General features: G+C 45.9%; 2 protein-coding genes across 3 annotated transcripts in view; one reads left to right on the top strand and one right to left on the bottom strand.

The window, feature by feature from the left end:
* Nucleotides 1-79: 79 nt before the first annotated feature.
* commd8 (COMM domain containing 8) lies at nucleotides 80-15,074 on the top strand. Of its 2 annotated transcripts, XR_006008735.1 has the most exons (6): nucleotides 80-225; nucleotides 1,217-1,372; nucleotides 2,472-2,624; nucleotides 4,231-4,386; nucleotides 6,756-6,844; nucleotides 15,009-15,074. XR_006008735.1 is itself a non-coding variant. In XM_041972337.1 (5 exons), the coding sequence occupies exons 1-5, from the start codon at nucleotides 181-183 to the stop codon at nucleotides 6,774-6,776; spliced, it is 531 nt and encodes a 176-aa protein (XP_041828271.1). In that variant the 5' UTR covers nucleotides 81-180; the 3' UTR covers nucleotides 6,777-6,895. The 2 variants fall into 2 exon arrangements, 1 of the variants encoding a protein (XP_041828271.1); XM_041972337.1 differs by lacking the exon at nucleotides 15,009-15,074 and having other exon boundaries at nucleotides 81-225; nucleotides 6,756-6,895.
* gabrb1 (gamma-aminobutyric acid type A receptor subunit beta1) overlaps nucleotides 13,628-15,615 on the bottom strand; it is a 63,660-nt gene continuing 61,672 nt past the window's right edge. The window contains exons 8-9 of the mRNA XM_041972318.1: nucleotides 14,934-15,184; nucleotides 13,628-13,969 (exon numbers count right to left, since the gene is read on the bottom strand). Of these exons, the coding sequence (XP_041828252.1) occupies nucleotides 13,628-13,969; nucleotides 14,934-15,184 (593 nt within the window). The remainder of the gene's footprint in view (nucleotides 13,970-14,933; nucleotides 15,185-15,615) is intronic.

Genomic DNA, 15,615 nt, shown 5'->3' with positions numbered 1-15,615 from the left:
GGATTTATGTAATTATTAATGTTTTACCCTGTATGTACCGAACGATTAAACTTTATATATTTTATATTTTACGCTCGTAAAAATCAGTCAGTGGAATTTTTCCAAACGGCATTGAACGCACCATCCACCGTCACGTGACTAACGTCAGCTGATCAGCTGAAGGCGGAACTAGAAGAAAACATGGTGGATGTCCTGAATAGAATACCCGACACAGACTGTATCAGAGTAAGTGTTTTATCTCTTTCCGTTTTTATTTACATTTTAAATGTTTGTTTGAACAAATGTCGAAAAATGAATACAAAAAAAGTTTCACAAAGAAACGTTTCCGACCAATCAGTGCAGCGCATTTAGCTTCTTCTTCTGTGTATATAAATGATGTGGTGTGTTGGCCAGTATCAGCGAAACTTCATGTGTCTGGAAAATCAGGTTCACAGCAGCTACGCGGCGGGGAAAGGACGCGGTAGTTCCATCTTTATTTACCAGGAAAATGCATAAAAACTATAAATAACACAATAATACACGTCTGTTACCACATATTAAAACACGTAGTCCACCATCAGTGTAAACAGTGAGCGGGTTGACGGGATCGTCTTTCTATCCTGTTAAATATCTTTGTTTTTAAAGCCCACAGTGTCTGTTTTCCTGCATATTTAATGACAGCAGCTTCCTTACCGGCTGCAGAGGCCCGTTGAACGGATGTGAGCTGGTCTCAGGTCTCATTTCACTCCAAGCTGAACTCATCCAGATGTTTATGCAGCATTTTCTAAAGTTCAGAACCACATTTAATGCCGTACGTAACAGAACAGGATGCAGCAGTCTTCAGAAGGAGGGGAACTCCTGAACCCAGCAGCCAGATGAAAACCACTTTCCCTAAATGTAGCATCCGTGGTCCCCAGCTCCACGTTATCCCTCCGGATGGTGGTTAGTACCTGAATGCAGCATGTAAGGACTCCAGGAGTGACCTGTCTCACCTTACAGCACCTGTCCTGCTTCCACCTGCTCCCCTCAGACAGGTGAACCAGGTCGATCCGAGCCCACACTTCCAGGATGACGGTTTCTTTCCTTGGGCCATGAGAACAAAAAAAGTGCAGCAACATACCGACAATGATCTCTGAATGAAATTATGATCCAAATGTTTATAAGAAGCCTTTTTATTCTGATCAGGATGTTAATCCAAATACTGGTTTCCATGGAAACATGGCTGTCTGGTGTCCAGCTGTGTCACAGGGTGGTGGATGGCCTGTGTGGGCGGGAACCTCCTCATCGGGGGGATTACAACGTCACATGGAGCCTGCAGGAGTGGCTGCAGCTGCTCGATTCCCTGACGGCCATTTTCCGCCTGGCAGCCAGCGGCAACATCTCAGATGAGGAGGTGAGTGAGACACTGTAGGGTCAGCCAGACCAGGCAGAAGTCAGCCAGACCGGGTAGGGGTCAGCCAGACCGGGCAGAGGTCAGCCAGACCGAGCAGAAGTCAGCCAGACCGGGTAGGGGTCAGCCAGACCGGGCAGAGGTCAGCCAGACCGGGCAGAGGTCAGCCAGACCGAGCAGAAGTCAGCCAGACCGGGTAGGGGTCAGCCAGACCGGGCAGAAGTCAGCCAGACCTGGTAGGGGTCAGCCAGACCGGGCAGAGGTCAGCCAGACCGGGTAGGGGTCAGCCAGACTGAGCAGAAGTCAGCCAGACCAGGTAGGGGTCAGCCAGACCGGGTAGGGGTCAGCCAGACCGGGCAGAGGTCAGCCAGACCGGGTAGGGGTCAGCCAGACCGGGTAGGGGTCAGCCAGACCGAGCAGAAGTCAGCCAGACCGGGTAGGGGTCAGCCAGACAGGGCAGGGGTCAGCCAGACCGGGCAGAGGTCAGCCAGACCGGGTAGGGGTCAGCCAGACTGAGCAGAAGTCAGCCAGACCAGGTAGGGGTCAGCCAGACCGGGCAGAGGTCAGCCAGACCGAGTAGGGGTCAGCCAGACCGAGCAGAAGTCAGCCAGACCGGGTAGGGGTCAGCCAGACCGGGTAGGGGTCAGCCAGACAGGGCAGGGGTCAGCCAGACCGGGCAGAAGTCAGCCAGACCGGGTAGGGGTCAGCCAGACTGAGCAGAAGTCAGCCAGACCGGGTAGGGGTCAGCCAGACCGGGTAGGGGTCAGCCAGACCGGGTAGGGGTCAGCCAGACCGGGCAGAAGTCAGCCAGACCGGGTAGGGGTCAGCCAGACCGGGCTGGAGTACAGCCAGAAATGTGTCATTATAAAAACAGAAAAACAGTGATTGAAACATAAATAAATAAATAACAGTAGATTCAGGATCATTGATCATCATGGAGCAGTCTGGACCAGTGACCCGGGTCCAAACTGGATCCATCCTCAGCGTCTTGACCCAAAAGCTGCTGGAAGAATAAAACTGAACCAATTTCCAGAAAATAGATAAAGGAAAATCCAGTTTCCTTGTGCCGTCTCAGGTCCGATTCTCACCTGTCCTCCTGCAGGTTCTGGTCCAGTTGTCGGAGGCGGGAAGCAGCCAGGCCGAGGCGGTTCTGACTGTTTTGAGAGCCCGACATGAAGAGATCCACCGAGCTCTGCTGGACAGAACCAACGGCATCTCCTCCGCTAACCTGCAGGACTTTGACTGGCAGCTGAAGGTGACGTCACAGATATCGCTAGAACCCTGATCCATATCACTGGAACCCTGATCCATACCGCCAGAGCCCCAATCCTTATCGCCAGAACCCTGATCCATACCACCAGAACCCTGATCCATACCGCTAGAACCCTGATCCATACCTCCAGAACCCTGATCCATACCACCAGAACCCTGATCCATACCGCTAGAACCCTGATCCATACCTCCAGAACCCTGATCCATACCGCTAGAACCCTGATCCATATCAGTGGAACCCCGATCCATATCGCCAGAACCCCGATCCATACCGCCAGAACCCCGATCCATACCGCTAGAACCCCGATCCTTATCGCCAGAACCCTGATCCATACCGCCAGAACCCCGATCCATACCGCCAGAACCCCGATCCATAGCGCTAGAACCCTGATCCATACCTCCAGAACCCTGATCCATACCACCAGAACACTGATCCAAACCGCTAGAACCCCGATCCTTATCACTAGAACCCAGCTCAGACCTGCTCTCTGCTCCATACTTCTGGGGCCTCATTACTAAAGCTGACGTAGGTACAAAAACTGGCGTACACCAGTTCTAATGAACTTCTGGGATTTATAAAAAAAAACTTGGCGGGAGAATGTTCCTACCTCCACGCAAACTTTGGCCGTGGTGTATGCACAGAATCTGGTAAAACGGGAACCTGTGACACCAACGGTCCAGAATAAAATCAAGGAATCGATGAGGTGGAGAGTCTGCTGCCAACATTTACCAGTCAGTAAAAGAAAATGCAAAATCTACCAGGTGTAGACGCCCGTCATGGCCAGGTGTAGACGCCAGTCATGGCCCGGTGTAGACGCCTGTCATGGCCAGGTGTAGACGCCCGTCATGGCCAGGTGTAGACTCCCATCATGGCCCGGTGTAGATGCTTATGTTTAGTTTTAAAGCAGAAAATATGGGCCTTTCTTCAGAAGAGAATCAGAGTTTAAGGCAGGTACACATACAGATTTTTTTTAATCTGATCAGATGTTCTATCTGTTGGAGGCCTCACACGTGAAGCCATAAAATCAGCATCTAACAGTGTTGATGGTGCCGTGTGTGGAGGCTCCGATAATCTCAGCACAGAACGTCACACACAGTGATGCTGTCTCGCAAACGGTCTACAATCTAGTCCTCCGAGCCAGAAATCTCGCGTGATCAAACATGATTTAACAAAAACGAAGAAGAAACATGGCAACACCCGGAAAACACAACACCCAGCAAGAGGAAGAGGACATAATGATGAAGGAATGATGGTGGTCTGACGGAACTGAAAAAAATGAAAGACTGGAGACAGCATGAACACAGACTTTATATCCTTCCTGGTTCCCCCGTCAGCTCGCTCTCTGATAGGCTATGTTTGGTTCCACATCACCATCCATGCTGTCATGACTCAGGAGTCATCGATTTTCCTCACACACGTCCAAATTTTTGGTCGTAAATATTGAACAAGTTCAATATTTCCGTTTGTCGGCCATGACCTGTTTCGGAGCCGATTATCGGGATAAATTTGCTCGAAACCCCTTTCTGGTTTCAGGAGACATCTGTTCCCTGATTGGTTAAAAACCTGTCGCATTGTTCTTCTTCTGCAGCTTGCTCTGTCCAGCGATAAGATCTCGTCTCTCAACACCCCGCTGCTCAGCGTCAATCTGGATGTGAGGGAGAATGGAGGCCTCCGGCTCGTCACCATGGAGATGAACAGAGACGAACTGAGCATGCTCATCGCTTCACTGGAGGCTGCTAATAAGGTACAAAACATGACACCTCCTCTACCCATGATGCACCTCCTCTATGCACCTCAGCAAAGTCCAGGCAGGAGGCACCGATGAAACATCGAGTCGCCACCGACTTCCAGACATTTCTGGATCGATCTGGTAGCACCTGGAGGTTTCCAGGCTCGTTCAGCACAAACAGGCCTCAGAACGGGAACATCAGGATTCCAGATGTTCTGGTCTGATTCTTATGAACATGTAAAACCACATCAGCCTCCTTCCAGGTCTTTAAGTTTTTTATTTCTGTCTTCTGATGCCAACAGAACCCTGTAATGTAAAGCTCCTCTCTGCTGTGTGCGGAATAAATAGATCCTTCAGATTAACTCAGAGAGACAGATGAAAGGCTCCAGGACCACTACCTGGATCTCTACCTGGACCAGGACCTCTACCTGGATCTCTACCTGGACCAGGATCTCTGCCTGGACCGGGACCTCTGCCAGGACCAGGACCTCCACCTGGACCAGTACCTCTGCCTGGACTTGAGAGGCTTCTTTCTTGAAACTACACAATAAAACTGGTTTTGAACATCTCTTTAGAAAAGGCCTTTGACACTGTTGATCACAAAATTCTTTTATCTAAACGAAGTTACATTCATTTCTCAGAAAAAGCAATGAAGTGGATGACATCATATCTTACAAACAGAACGCAGTGTGTTGTGGTCAGTGGTGTCAACTGAGTCCCTCAGGGTTCCGTACTAGGACTGGTTAGTTTTTCTCTCTACATAAATGATCTTTCAGAAGGTTGCAAGAACACCCGCATACATATGTATGCAGACGATGCAGTAATATACACCTCAGCAAAAACATAAAGGAAGCCGAGCTGGCCCAAGTTCAAGACCGGCTCACAAAATCACGTCTCCTTTTAAAGGAGGAGCTCGAACTGGTGCAAGTTTAAGTACCTTTCTAAAACAGTTAAATTCAGCCTTCACAGTTTCGTGTTGGATCATGAACAGTTCATGCAGCTGGTTGACAACCTGGTCTCTCACAAATGAACTAATAGACTAACACAATCTTCATATAACAGAAACCGTCACCGTATCATCACTGACATATTTAGGAGACACAATATTCTGAGTTTTGATCACTTTAAATATTTTAAATTTGTTTGTACTATATACCAAATACTACGTGGACCACAACCACTGAGGATTCATAAAACTGAACTCTCCCAGTGGTAGAGCTACTGGGTCCATGGGTGGAGGAGGAGGAGGTTTACAGACGTACCGCCTTCGGTTCAGCCAGAGGCTGTAAAACCTGGAACAGTGTACCGTTTGCCATAACAAGAGGTGCTTTTATTATGTATTTAACCATCTTGTCTTTATGGTAATTAAATGTTTTGTGTTGCATAGCTACCCACCCATGCACTAATGTCGTTTTTCACTGTTAACATTGAATTGTGTGAAATGTGTAGTTTTAATCTTTACTACTTTCTAACGTATGGATTTTTATTAATGTGGACATTTTACACCTTGTCCAGGGACAACAGCTGAAAATCAGCTTTACAGCCAACACTGACACATTTACAGAAATGTTCATTAATGTGTCCCTGATAAATAAACCAAGAAAAAACTAAAAATAAAAAGCAAGCAGGAAAACATCTGGCTTCCAGCTGCTGGTGGACACATATAGTCCTGGAACGGTGGAAATAAAGAACCTGGACCACATCTGGAACTAGATACGCTTTCTGCTCCAGACCATCAAACCCTGGCCAGTTAGAGACCTCGTGCCCAGTCGCTGATGCTGGAACAGAGAAGCCATCCGTCCTCCGGTTAATTTAACCGCCAGTAAACCAACCGCTCACGCTGCTGTGAGTCCAGCCAGTCGGACAGTTAGACCAGCAGAACTCATTAAACATCAGCATCATTAACCAGTTACTGACCGCTTCCTTCGTTCTACGAGCTGCTGGTTCTCCTGCAGGAGGTGAAACATGCTGCATGGACTTCCTGTTTCCTGTCCTGCTTTCCAGGCTGAGACGTCCTCCACCATCACACCTGCCTTATGTTTCATCCCACTAGGAAGATTTCATCCGTAACTCTTCCACTGCCGGACCTTCCCATGAAAACACAGAAGCTGTAACACGCGTGTTGTTTTCCTCCCTGATCTGATCACATGTCCCACATGGAGAATCAGGATGAAGCTCGTTAGTGTTGTATACTGAGATGCAGGGATGGAGACGTCCTGCTCTGACAGCCAGAGAAGCTGAAGCAGAGTTGAACTCGTCTTCTGCTCAGCTGCTTCCTGCAGGATCAGCACATGAAGGCAGGTTCGGTTCAGCAGCTCCATGATGAGCAGCTTAACCACATGGAACAAACTGATTCTGAGTTGATGTGGATTTCTGTCCTGCAGGTGGTGCTGCAGCTGAAATGATGGCGCTCCGACCCTCCCACCAGATCAAAAGGAGGATGATGATGATGATGGTTGAACGTGACCTGGAGGTTGTTTTTCTGTTTTTCTTTCTTCATTAAAGTGTTCACGTTTCCCTCTGATCCAGATAGTCGTGGATTTAATTTTACTTAGTAATCCTGAATTAAAACAGACTTTTAAACATGTAAATGAATATTTTATAATATATACACACACACATATATATATATATATATATATATATATATATATATATATATATATATATATATATATATATATATATATATATACATACATACATACATATATATATATGTATATATGTATACATATATATACATGTGTACATACATATATATATATACACACATATATATATATATGTGTATATATATATATATATATATATATATATATATATATATGTATACATGTATATATATGTACATATATATGTGTGTGTGTGTGTGTGTGTGTGTGTGTGTCTCTTCAGCTTGTCCAGGGGGGACCCAGGGCAGCCTAGAGATGTAGTCTTTACAGCGTAACCTGTGTCTCTCCTGGGGTCTCATCCTGGTGGGACAAGTCCAAAACACCTCACCAGGGAGACGTCCTGACCAGATGTCTGATCCACCTCAAGCTCTGACACCGGTCGTACAGGGACCGGACAGCTCGTACAAGCGGGTCCGGCACTCCATGCTCCCAGAGTACCCCCCACAGGAGTCCCCACGGGACACGGTCGAACACCTTCTCCAAGTCCACAAAGCACATGTAGATTGGTTGAGCAAACTCCCATGCCCCCTCAAAGACCCTGAAGAGGGTGTAGAGCTGGTCCACTGTTCCACAACCGGGACGAAAACCACACTGCTCCTCCTCAATCTGAGGTTCGATCCGACGGACCCTCCTCTCCAGCACCCCTGAATAGACCTTACCGGGGAGGCTGAGGAGTGTGATCCCCCTGTAGTTGGAGCACACCCTCCGGTCCCCCTTTTTGAAGAGGGGGGGCCACCACTCCAGTCTGCCAGTCCAGGGGAACTGTCCCCGATGTCCACGCGATGCTGCAGAAACATGTCAGCCAAGACAGCCCTACAGCATCCAGAGCTTTAAGGAACTCTGGTTTGACGTTTCCGGCCCGAGCAGGTCTATACATGGAGGTCAGGAATCAGTGTTTGAAACGACTGGTTCAGGATCAGCTCTGAGCCAGACGATCTTAAAGCATGAAAGAGTTGTCCAGGAGCATCTGATGGACCATTATGCTATAAGACGTTCGTCCTGGGTCGACCAGAACATTCCTACTACTAAAAGGACTCCCCTGACAGGGTGTATCAGGACGGTCTCAGATACAGTAGCTTCAAACCGCTTTTGGCCAAAATGTGTGAGGAAAGCAAACAATTCTCTCAGGGTGTGTTTTAGTGTCAGAGCAGGTTTGGTCAGGACTGAACACGAGCAACAAAGTTCATGTTACCTCAGAATAAAAGATGTGGAAGCTGGAGCGCTGTGGGTCAGTCTGCAGCTGTCGGATGAGAACGACCGTGTGAAGCTAAATGTGCTAAAGGCATCAATCTTCACTCTAGAGCCTGATATTAATCAGGAGAACGAATGCTGCAGCAGACAGTCGCAGACATGATAACGGCACTAATGCCATCCCCCTGCAGACCCTCCATTTTGATGAAGACACGACTGTTCAGGCCTGAACCTGGAGTCCAAGCAGAATCAACGGAGGCCAGACTCGAAGGGTTCAGACTTCTGGAAAAGATTTGATCTCCTCACTAAGGAAGCTAACAGATCAGTACAGAAGCCATCACTCCAAACTTAACAAGTCAACTTTTAATGATGGAACGATTGATCACATGATAAACTGAATGAGTGGAACTCTGGAAAACGTGATGCTAAAACTAGCCTGATGAAAACCAGACTGGTGGCTCAGTTAGTCCAGACAGCTGTTGCATCAGCTGACAGTGATCACAGTTTAAGAACCAGAAGGAAAAGTTGGATGAGGAAGACCAAGCAGGAGCAGAGGAACATGGGTCTTCAGGATCAGAACTGATGATCAGAAGAAGTCCAGGAGCTCAAATGTGCTGACGTTGCTTTATGTCCTTCACATGTGCAGGAATCTGGAAGAGTCAGCTGTATTTAGAGTCAACAGTTCCACCTCTGTTCAGATCTGTTATCTCCTTCAGACCACGGTTCAACTCATGATGCTGCTCATCCACCCGTGAAGATGCATGAATTCATGCTTTAAGCTGCTCATTAGCTCAACTGTTAGTATGCATGAAATCAGCTGAGACACACACCATCCTCTGCAACAAAAACACACACGCAAAGATTTTATGGCTCCACTTACTGTGTTTCAGCTGTCGCTGATTATTTCTTTAAGGGATTTGAGGTTTGTTTTGACAAATCAATAAAGACAAAAGATAATTCTTATGATACAAAGAACATGTTTATAAGTACAACTTGGAATAAAGCAGCAGAATCCACCAAACATGTAGAGATATCCATTTTATTTAAACTCTGCTCTTTTACGTCTCTGTAAGTTGACAGAAATATTTCTCCTCACGCAGTCTGACGTTTGCCTGTAGACAAGCAGGACGTCTCTAACATGCCGACACGTCCACAGCCCATTCCACATGTAGAGCATGACCCCAGAGTCCAGCACACGTCCTGCAGCCAGCGGCCCAACCCGCGGTTCAGGGCTCCATTAGCTCGTCTGTCCACAGAAAACACTAGTCCATCGCCTGACAGGTCTTTGTCCTCCCAACTCCATGAACACGGGTCAGTTTTCCCGGGTCCGTTGTCCCGCTCCATGAACACGAGTCAGTTTTCCCGCTCCATGAACACGGGTCAGTTTTCCCGGGTCCGTTGTCCCGCTCCATGAACACGGGTCAGTTATCCCGGGTCCATTTTCCCGCTCCATGAACACGGGTCAGTTTTCCCGCTCCATGAACACGGGTCAGTTATCCCGGGTCCATTTTCCCGCTCCATGAACACTGGTCAGTTTTCCCGCTCCATGAACACGAGTCAGTTTTCCCGGGTCCATTTTCCCGCTCCATGAACACGAGTCAGTTTTCCCGGGTCCATTTTCCCGCTCCATGAACACGAGTCAGTTATCCCGGGTCCATTTTCCCGCTCCATGAACACTGGTCAGTTTTCCCGCTCCATGAACACGAGTCAGTTTTCCCGGGTCCATTTTCCCGCTCCATGAACACGGGTCAGTTTTCCCGGGTCCATTTTCCCGCTCCATGAACACGGGTCAGTTTTCCCGGGTCCGTTTTCCCGCTCCATGAACACGAGTCAGTTTTTCCGGGTCCATTTTCCCGCTCCATGAACATGGGCCCGTTTTCCCGCTCCATTAAAAGTTTCCCAGAAGGCTTGTTGAGCTTTGAACTCAAAGATTGTCATTATAATGCTGGAATGTCTCACTGCAGTCTATGTTTAGACAACAATTACATAGTTAAAGATCTGCTTCTGGTTCTCCTTGTTCATCTTAATCTAAAAAGTGCAAGGTGGTTCGTTACAACTCTACTCACTAGATAGAAGTTCAGTTAAACCCTGTGAAAGTATCTGGATTCTTGGTAAAGGCACAATATTCAGCCATGAGGAAAGAGCACACAGAGCCTTTAGCAAAAGACCGTCTGGATTTCTGGTTTTCATAAAGTCCTGATAACACATGCAGCCACCATCGACTCATCTTTACTGAACCGAAGCTAAAATGTTTATTTCATCTAATCAGATCTGATATTCTTTCTCTTTAATCTTTTCTAGTTTACAACATTTTTCCAAGTCTTATCCTCATTATTATTCTTTTCATTAAGTCTTCCTACATATAGGTCGATGTGAACCCTGGTCCATTTTCATTGATAGTCTGGTTTGTTTAGAGCACTAACTCACTTGGGATGTTGGGACACTGGGATGTGGCATAGGAGTGATGAGACATTGTTGGAGCTTTAGAACATCGAGGCGTTGGGGTGTTGGTACATTGGAGTGTTGGGACATTTGGATGTGGGGATGTTGGGGTGTTAAGACATTGGGGCGTTGGGAAGTTGAAGCATTTGGAAGTGTTAGCATTGGGATATTGGAGTGTTGGGATATTGGAGTGTTGGGACATTGGGCCATTGGGACAGTGGAGTGTTGGGATGTTGTGGCATTGGGACATTGGGGTGTTGAAACAGTGGGGCTTTGGGGCATTGGGACGTGGGGACATTATGGTGTTAGGAATTTGGAATGTTGGGAAGTTGGAACGTTGGGAAGTTGGGGCATTGGGATATCAGAGTGTTGATACAGTTGGGCTTTGGATCGTTTTGATATTGGGGCTTGGGACATTGGGATTCTGGGCCATTGGAGTGTTGGGACATTAGTGTGTTGGGACAGTGGGGTGTTGGGACGTTGGGACATTAAGGTGTTGGGACATTGGTCCATTGGGATGTTTGGGTGTTGGGACAATTGGGGCGTTGGGACATTGGGTTTTTGTGACATTGGGGTGCTGGGACATGGGGACATTGGGGTGCTGGGACATTGGAGCAATGGAATGTTGGGGTGTTGGGACATTGGGGCTTTGGAACATTGGGGTTCTGGGACATTGGGACATGGAGATGTTGGGTTGTGACATTGGGGCATTGGGGTTTGGGACATTGAGGCTTTGGGATGTGGGGACGTTGTGGTTTGGGGCGTTGGGACGTGTGGACGTCAGGGTGTTGGGATGTTGTGACGTTGGGGCGTAGGAACATTGGGAATGGAGCCAATGTGAACATGAGTTTCACAGCTGATCCGACCTGACAACCTTCTGGTTGCTCTACAGTTTTAATCACCATAAACGTAAAGTTTAACACATCATTATGGAGACGCAGGTTTTATCAGGGCTCTGAAAGCTTGACAACAACTCTGGTCTTTCTCCACCTGGTTTCTTTAGAGAAAAGTTGGAGCTCTGTCACTGTAAGAATATTGTAGGTATACAGCTTTTTTTGTTGTTGAATTAGTGAGTTTGAGTTAAACATTTATTAAGCACTTACCTGAAATGGAGGATATACGCTGAGATTATTAGTTTTTTTTGTCTTTAAATAAAATGAAAAAGATTATGGTGCAGGTGCAGGTAAATGCACATGCACAAACCAAAGTGAATAACATCCATGATTGAGGTGTTTTCACAGACTTGTCTGAATTTCACTGCGACGATCAGCTTAAAGTTTTCAGTAACATCTATGCAGCACGAAAAGAATTTAGACCAGAAAGGCCAGTTACTGATCTGGTAACAGCTGATCGGGTAACTGATGGATCAACTGTGAGAAACAAGATAATTTAGATCTTTAACTGTATCATCTTTTAGCTGCACTGAGAATTAAACACCGAAGCCACAACCAACTGGGCAGAACTGAAAATGAGCCAGTTTCACATTTCTGCCATCAAACTTTAAAGTCCGACCTGTACAGACCTTTGACTTAAAGGACTAGATGACCATGACTCCTTCAACTGAGAGAGAACGCCATAGAGCGAAAAGAGATTGGACCGTTATGAAACCACACAGAGATCAAGGTTAGTACAACTATTCCTATGTGACGTTGTGTCCAGCGATAGTTTAAACAAAGACGACACATTAAAAACATCACCTGGAAATAAGGAGAAAAGTGTCTTTGGAATCAGTAATTAATTAAAATAAATCAAATAATTAAAAATATTATATAAATCCCAGAATAATTACTAATTATCTTTTTTGTATTTACATTTACAAATGATTATGTTGTATTATGGAATAAATAATTAAATAAATACATTTCTGTTGAATGGTATATCTTTAGATGTAGGTCTTAAATATAGTCAAACAGCCCAGTTATCCATCATTATTCTACATTCTGATTTCTATATCAAACCAACAGTGATCCAGTTTAGGTACCAAAACCTAATCAGGACCTTGTGTTGCCTTAACCAAACTAACTCCCTTTATTTAACCAGATAACCAGGACATTGTATTAACTAAACTTAACCAACACGTGTCAATGCCTAAACCTAACTAGTGAGAAATACTTGTTTAAGGATGCTCATAGGGCTGCTGTGTGAGACTGGGATGGAATAAGGATCAGAATATCTCCAGATGAGCCGTTCTATGTATCTGTGACTCGGAGGGAAGCAGCCGCTTGTCTCTGGATAAAAACACGTTGGAAATTTTGAGTTTTGATGATGGAAATTTGAACATCAGCTGCTCCGCCCAGCTCCAGCATCAGTGAATTCCCATCTGGAATGAACAAGCAGGAACCAGTTACCAACACATCTTACTGGTGGTCTTACTAGTCGGTTGAACCTTCTTGCTGGTCTGAATTTTGTCCCTTTTGGTGTCCCATAGACAGTCATGTTATCATGTTCACAGCGGGAAAAGCTTCCGAGAAATTATGTAGCCTCTGTCTTTTTTTTTTAAATCAGTTTTTTCATTCACATGCAGAAAGCGAAAAGGTAAAGGGAGCTAAAGAACATCTGTCATTCACCATAATGTTGGAAATTTAAAGTCTTTTTGGTATGTTTGGACTTAGAAATACAGAAATAACTTGACTGGGTCTTCAATTCATCACTATTTCTGCCTTTATATCTATTTGTCTGTATGCAGCATACATTATATATATGTGTATATATATATATATGTATATGTATATATATATGTATACACACACACACACACATATATATATATATATATACATATATATATATATGTAATTTATGAAATTGTATTTACACTGTAAAGGCCAGGGTTACGTGTTCCAAAAGAGGATTTTATACAAACGGACTGAACTCTCCTGTCATTACTGTACAGAACTTTTTTTTTTTTTAAGAAAGTGAGACCATAACAGGTCCTCGCTACCGCCGTCCTAGTGAACGTAGTAGAGCCAGTAGACCAGGTTAAAGAAGGTGAAGGTAATTGGGAAAATGACCCGGGACCACTTGTCTATGGCGTTGACATCCGTGAGGTCCGGTATCTTGACTTTGAGCTGCGAGGCTCGCCTTCTTAGACGACTCTTCTTGTGTCCTATTGGCCGGTCCATGGCTGGTCGTCCGTACAGGTCTCGGCTGGTCATGGGCTTGCGGTACTGTATGCTAGCGCTGTCGTAGGAGAACATGGTAGCCCGAGGGTCGTTGAGAGCGCTCATCATATCCGGCCCACTCATCTCGGTGGGCAGGTTGGTCAGGAGGATGTTGCCGTGGGCATCAACCTTTAAAAAAAGAGAGTTCATGAAGAAAAGTTTGTCAGAAAAAGTATTGGCTCAAGTCTTAGCTTTCAGGAGAAAAAATATTGTTATTGAAACAAACACACAACAGAAACTATTTCCATGTTTCCACTTTTTCCTCATTTCCAGTTATTCCTGCTACTATTTACCTGCTATCCTCACTAAACCAACTCCAGCTCAGCTGCTTTGTGGCGCCACCGTGCATCAGAAACGTCTTCTTGGCTTTATTCCAGCCATAGAGGAGCATTATTTTTCTTCTTTTCACACACACATAGAACTTTCTGCTCACTGGTTGATCTTTGGCTGCTCCTGATTGGACGTTACCGTCAATCTAAGCTCTCTGATTGGTGGAAAGTCTGACAGGAAGTGGCTTCATCATCATGTCCAGGTCTAAATAGAGGTCTCTTAGCAACATAGTAGTGATGGTGATGTTTTTATGGTGAAATGTGATAAATAATGCTGTTATCATGGATCATCGTGGATTTACCAGATAGAGCAGGGGTCTCCAACTTCGGTCCTCATGAGCTAGTCTCTGCAGGTTTTAGATGTCTCCTACTACAACACACCTCCGCACAAGCCTGTTAATGACCCAGTGAGTCAGGTGTGTTACATCAGGGAAAAATCCAAAACCTGGATGACAGTAGCTCACGAGGACCGGAGTTGGAGAGCCCTGAGATTGAAATTAGTGGCTGGATTGTAAACCTCCTGGACGGGATAGAAATGCTGGAAACTTCTGTAGATCAGCTAAAGGGTAAAATATCCATCACATTTACCCCACAGAGATACACACCACCGCTCCTGATGGAGGAGATGGACCTTGGGGAGACCTGGTGGAGGTTTAAGGGTTAGGAGAATGACTACTAGAGATTTATCTCTGCCTTTAAAGCTGCTCCCTGCAGAGGAAGCTCCCATGGGTGCATGGGTCGTAACCACCTGGTCATTTTCCTACCTGCACCTTGTTGCTCTCCAGTCGGCTCTTATTCTCGTTGTTGGATTTGGCTTTTTCTGCCGCCTTCTTCTGCAGGTGAGGACCACGGCCGAAGAAGATGTAGTTGACAAAGGCGTATTCCAGCAAGGCCAGAAAGACAAAGACAAAGCAACCCATGAGGTAGATGTCAATGGCCTTGACATAGGGGATCTTGGGTAGGGTCTCCCTGAGGTGGGTGTTGATGGTAGTCATGGTCAGCACCGTGGTTATACCTGCAGATGTAAAACAACACATTCAAGCCAACATCTTTCAGATTCCTCTCTGAGGGATTCATGTCAACCAGCTTTGCTTTCTCTGAGCCTTCTGGCCACCACATCCAGCTGTGGTGTACCACAGGGCTTAGTCCTTGTCCCCCTTCCGTTCTCTGTTTACATGCTACCTCTTGGCAACTGAACTAGAACTGTAATGTACATGATGATATTTATGTTGATTTATCAGATGATCTTTGTTCCAATATCAACTAGTGGCCATGAGATGCATCATCTGGAGGAATGAGACCATCGGTACAACTGGCAGAGATAATAAACTTCTTTTAACAAGTGTCTGGAAGTTTCTTCCTGTAACATGGGGTTTTCCTCTGGGCAGGACAGGGACTAAATCAAGGAGAATTTTCAGTGGTTTCCTTCACTAGGCAACAAATCAT

The sequence above is a fragment of the Melanotaenia boesemani genome, chromosome 20 (assembly GCF_017639745.1).
Source record: "Melanotaenia boesemani isolate fMelBoe1 chromosome 20, fMelBoe1.pri, whole genome shotgun sequence".
In the NCBI taxonomy this organism is placed as follows: domain Eukaryota; kingdom Metazoa; phylum Chordata; class Actinopteri; order Atheriniformes; family Melanotaeniidae; genus Melanotaenia; species Melanotaenia boesemani.
The sequence above is the reverse complement of the archived record's forward strand: the minus strand, read 5'-3'. Positions and strand labels throughout refer to the sequence as shown.